A 5,510-nucleotide genomic window follows, 5' to 3' on the forward strand; every position below is an offset into this window, starting at 1 on the left:
TATTTTGGTTATCTATTATCATGTGACAGTCACCCCAAAATTAACAACAACCATTTATTCATAATTCTGCAGTCTAGGCTCAGCTACGTGATTATTCTGCTGACTGGTGGTCATTGGTGTGGCTGCCTTCTGCTGGCAGGTTGGCTGGGGTCTGGGCCTGTCCCTCTTTGTGTAGTCTCTCCAGTGGGGTAGCTCAGGGCTCCCAAGAGTGTAAAAGCAGAAGTTGCCAGGCCTTCTCAAGGATTAGGCCCAGAATTGCCAATGTCACTTCATCTACATTCAGTTAGTTAAAGCAAATCCTAGGCCCAGCCCATTTCAAGAGGAAGTTACTACACAAGGATGTGAATTCTCCGAGGCATCCATTGGGGGCCATCAGCATAATACACTGCCACAACATATGCATGTACTTTTTTTCCCCACTGAAGTGAGATCCATATGTAGTAAAGGTAATTGCCATGCATGGTAAAACCTCTTGCTCAGCCCTTGTCCCAAGATGTGAGCCTGCCCCTGAATATTTGATTTTCTGCCCTTACAGTGTATACCCTGAAAGAGCGATGCCTCCAGGTTGTCCGAAGCCTAGTCAGGCCTGAGAATTATAGGAGACTGGACATCGTCAGATCACTCTATGAAGATCTGGAAGACCACCCAAATGTGCGGAAAGACCTGGAGCGGCTGACACAGGAGCACATTGAAAATCAACGGATGGGAGAGGAAATGGAAGATTTTAATTGAAACTTGGACTCCTACATCTCAACTTTTGATGGTACTGACGAGTCTTAAACTGGATATAGGACCGGTCACTTACTCTCTGTTTCAAAATGTCTCATTCTTGGAGTAAAATATGCTCCATTGCTTAAAAAGAAAGTTAACTGACTTCACTAGGTATTGTGATATTTAGGGGCAAACATCACAGAAGTGTTACTTAGTGCCTGCCCTTTCTAGAAAGTATTTATCAGGAGAAAGTAGTTGTATTTTTGCTTCCTAGTAAGTCAGGAAATTTTCTGTGTAAGGATGTTTGTATAAGTCATTCAGTAAGAATTGCAGCATCGCCTTTAATTGTAAGAAAGCAGTGGTATCTGCTTTTAATTGACCTGTTGTGGTTGGTGATGTGTCTGCCTTCTCCTTTGGGAAGACTGAGTCTTTCTCGAGGCAGGAACAAGTCTTTCTCCTCTTTGAGACCCCAGTGCCTAGCACATTATGAGCCTTCAGTTAGTGTTTGTTAGATGAACAAACCAGTGGATGCTTTGTTAGAAATAGAAAGTGCTTGGAGGTTTTGCCTTTTTTGTTGTTGTGGGGGGGGGTTTCAAAGTGTATACGGTAAACACATGTCTTAAAGGGAATCATTTTTATAGAAAGTGCTTTTTATAATTTTCTAAATTGAGCACTATTCTCATTCCACTATTGTTGCAATTCTGTTTTATTTCTGTTTCTAAACTAGGATTGGTTTTCCACAGTTATTGCGATAAAAGCATTTTTGTAACTTGACATCTGCCCAGAAAATAGGAGAAAATCCTCATGTTTAATTCTAGTATTAATGAGCAACTATACTGTAAATAAGTTTTTGCCAAGTGTGGGTATTTCTATTCCTTTTCGTAAATCTGTGACATTTCCAATTGGTTCAGAATTTTTCATCAGGCAGGATCTGGTGACATCTTTCACCTGGCTGAAGCCCTTCAATCTGTAGGCTGAAACCCTTCAATCTCTGCTGAGTTACTCCTAACAGTGGATTCATGGAGTAGCCTGGAATTTTTTTTTATAGTTTTATAAATGTATAGATCCTTCCTTAATAGGTTGGATCAAATTCATTAACTCTTTTATAATTAATAGTCTTTTTTTAAAAAAGCTGCCCAGTAGAGAACAATTTGAAAAAGACACAAAAGTAAAAGGAAGAAACAAGATCACTGTAGATACACTACTTAAATATAACCACTATTAACATTTTGAACTATTTTCCTTCAGCTTTTTTTAGAGCATATTTTGATTGGTTTTTACATAGTTGATATCATATTGTATATAGTTTTGTATTCTACTTTTTCATTTAAGTTTATAACTTAAAATATTTTTCCATGTTAAGCTCTTCAATAGTATAGTCTTCCGTTTATAATCAATGTTTGGGGTATTTCTTGGAGTCTTTAATTCCTTATCCTAACCTTTGGGCACAATTCCTATGCTCCAGAACCAGAGTGAAGTCAATGACTACCTTTTAAATTTCACTTAATCTTCAAGCCGAGGTACACATGCATAAATAAATGAATGAATGAATGTAAAAATAAATTTCACCTAATCCTAGCTCCCTCTTTCAACATTCAAGGAATAAGTTGGCTTTTTTTTTAAGCATGTTGTAGTCGTTATTCAGTGACACACCTCTAAAATTTACAATTTTTGTTGACATGTTGGGTAGAGAAGAACTGTAGAAGCAGAGAGTTCCACGTGCTAGAGAGGAAGCCAGCTGTATTGAGTCCCCGAGGAGGGCAGGGTAGGGGATTTAAGGAAGTCAGCTGACGCTGGAGTAGTTTCAAGTTGGTTTTATTTTTTTTTTTAACCTGTCTTTGTCAAAATGGGATTTCATGTTCCACTTGTTCAAACATGCAGTTTGAGTACTGTGGTTTTTTTGTGTTGTCCAAGGAAGACTGAAAACCTATAGCATGAATAATGTATGTTTCTCATTTGAAATCTTGTGAATGTATTAAATGTATTGTTTTTAAGAGACTGTGAAGTTCCTATTTTGAGTTTTAAAAAAAGCTGTTCTTTAATACATTAAATGGTGCTGTGTAAAGGAATAGATAGGGTGTGTTGTGGTGTTTTAACCAGGCTTTTCTCTCAGAGTTTTGAAAGCTTAGGGTGGGGATGGGATAGCAAACATAAGCAACTAGCCTCATTCTAAGTCTCCTCTCTTTCCAACCCTGATTTTTTTTAATTAACATTGTCTCTTCTAGCTTTATGTTTCTTACAGAAATGAAATGTCACTGTAAAAAAATTCTAAACCACAGAGAAATATTAAGAAGAAAACATTCACATTGGGAACAAAATTTTTTCCCATGAAAACAACCAAAAAAGGTAAGTGGCTAATATTTCACCAGCCATTACGTTGAGAGTAAAAGGGCACTGGGCTAGAAATCACTGCATTAAGGATGTGAAATAGGTATCAGTGTCGATAATATGAAGCTCTTAAAGTGTGAACACTGATGTGAATTTTTTTAGTCACTTTCACATTTGGTCTCTGTATCCCATTCTTAGCACCTCTCAGTCCCACTCTCTGCCAGTCACTGGGCTGCCAGATACCCCTTCAATACAGGTTGAGTATCCCTAATGCAAAAATATGAAATCCAAAATGCTCCAAAACCCAGAACTTTTAGAGCACCGACATGACATCACAGGTAGAAAATTCCACAATGTACACAAACTTCGTTTCATGCACAAAATTACTAAAAATATTATTTTAAATTACCTACAGGCTATGTGTATAAGGCGTACAGGAACCGTAAATGAATCTGTGTTTACACGTAGGTCCCATCCCCAAGATATCTCATTATGTATATGTATACATTCCCAAATCTGAAAAATCTGAAATCTTAAATACCTCTGGTCCCAAGCATTTTGGATAAGGGATATCCAACTTTTATTTTCCTTTTCTGTCGGCACACCTATACTCCCCCGCCCCCACCTGCCCAACAAAACATTTTCCTGCCCCTGCTCCTTACCACACACCCGGTAGTCCATTGGCAGATCACAGAAACATTAGATATACTTGTGATCGTCACCAGAAGAACTGGGCAATAGCACACTGGATATGCGAGACAGAAAAACCCACAAAACTTGTTTCCAGAATTCAAAACACGAAAACTCAGGAGCGTATAAGTCTGCTTAACATACAAACAAATAACGATAGGTTCTCTCCCTGTCCATCAAGTAGAAAACGTACTAGATTGTTTTGTTCTGATTGGGAAAAGTTGAAAGTCCTAGAAGCCTGGGGCTGGGCCCACAAATGTTAATAACAATAGCCATGATTACTGAAAGGCCCAGAGGAAGTCACACTGAACTGTGAAGGGGATTTAATTGAACAAAGGATAGTTTAACAGTTCATTTGATAGGGAGTGATGTGAGGTAACAATTCTTCACTAGTAGAAGGCTGATCATGACCTAGGCCAAACCCAAGAATTTTGAGAACATGCTGTAGTTATCCAGTGCTCAGAAACATCAGATAGGTATTAGTGATGAGGGTTGTTACATCAGGCCTGGATTATCCTGTCCTGGAACAGCTACAGGGAGTAGGGAGGATTTTTTGTTTTGTTTTGAGATGGGCTCTCACTATGTTGCCAAGGCTGGACATGAACCCCTGGGCTCAAGCAATCCTCCTGCCTCAGCTTCCTGAGTAGCTGGGACTACAGGTGCAGGACACCGTGCCCAGGGAGTAATTTTGAGGGTGCTCTGGTGTGTCCCTGGGGCAGGAGTTTTCCATGTACTGGTATATGGTTTTCCTTGACAAACTTTAGGACATTTGCCCCTTCTATAGGTGCAGAAAGCAGATCTCTCTGGAACAGACCCCAGTACAGGAAATAAATGTACATTGATAGGAGATTGGCCAAATAAAGCGTGGTACTTCTAAGTAAGCCATTAAAAAGGATAGGGTAGAGATGAATTGAGCCTTGCGAGAGGGAGAGTAAAGGTAGGCACATTCTGGGCATACAGTGGAATTGCAAGACAGCATGGTGCAGGTGAAAGCACAGGAACTTGAAATTATTTTTTTTTTTGAGACAGGGTCTCTCTCAGTCACTCTTGGTAGAGTGCCATGGCGGCATCAGCGTAGCTCACAGCAACCTCAAACTCCTGGGCTCAAGCGATCCTCCTGCCTCAGCCTCCCAAGTAGCTGGGAATACAAGTGTGCGCCACGGCGCCCGGCTAATTTTTTATTTCTAGTTTTAGTTGGCCAGCTAATTTTTCTACTTTTAGTAGAGACAGGGTCTTGCTATTGCTTAGGCCGGTCTCGAATTCCTGAGCTCAACCAATCCTCCCCCTTCGGCCTCCCAGAGTGCTAGGATTATAGGAACTTCAAATTAGTGCCATCTGTGTTCAACATTTATTGAACGCCTACAATGTACCAGGTGCTGTTCTAGACACAGAAAATATAGTACAGTCTGAAACAGGCAGTTGATCCCTACTCTTATGGAGCTTATATTCTTATGGTGAAAGAGAGTAAACAAGAAAACAAATATGTTCAACTACAAAATGAGAAAGGTGTGATGAAAGTAGGGAACAGTAATTTTTTAAACTGAGATGTGGAGGTTTGGAGAATCGGTGTTGGATGTGATATGTCTGTGAAACGTACCTGCCTAGTCTGTGTGCATTTTCTCCCCCTCCTAGTTAGTCAACTTTCTCACCTTAGTCTGAAAGACCACCTATCACCCTGGTATCCTATCTGAGTTGGCATCACTAAGTGAGAGCACAGTAATGGGAAAGGATACTTTGGCAGGCTGTTGGTAGGTTTAAAACAGTGAAATCAGGCCGGGCGC

The 5,510-nt window shown here is 40.0% G+C and overlaps 1 protein-coding gene across 2 annotated transcripts in view; it reads left to right on the forward strand.

The window, feature by feature from the left end:
* The window catches only part of VHL (von Hippel-Lindau tumor suppressor, E3 ubiquitin protein ligase), a 7,099-nt gene extending 5,564 nt beyond the window's left edge, over window positions 1–1,535 (forward strand). For both annotated transcript variants that reach the window (XM_012647026.1, XM_012647035.1), the window contains exon 3: window positions 536–1,535. In XM_012647026.1, the coding sequence (XP_012502480.1) occupies window positions 536–732 (197 nt within the window). In that variant the 3' untranslated portion in view covers window positions 733–1,535. The remainder of the gene's footprint in view (window positions 1–535) is intronic.
* Window positions 1,536–5,510: the final 3,975 nt, after the last annotated feature.

This window comes from Propithecus coquereli, unplaced genomic scaffold (assembly GCF_000956105.1).
Source record: "Propithecus coquereli isolate 6110/MARCELLA unplaced genomic scaffold, Pcoq_1.0 Scaffold107, whole genome shotgun sequence".
Classification (NCBI taxonomy): Eukaryota; Metazoa; Chordata; class Mammalia; order Primates; family Indriidae; genus Propithecus; species Propithecus coquereli.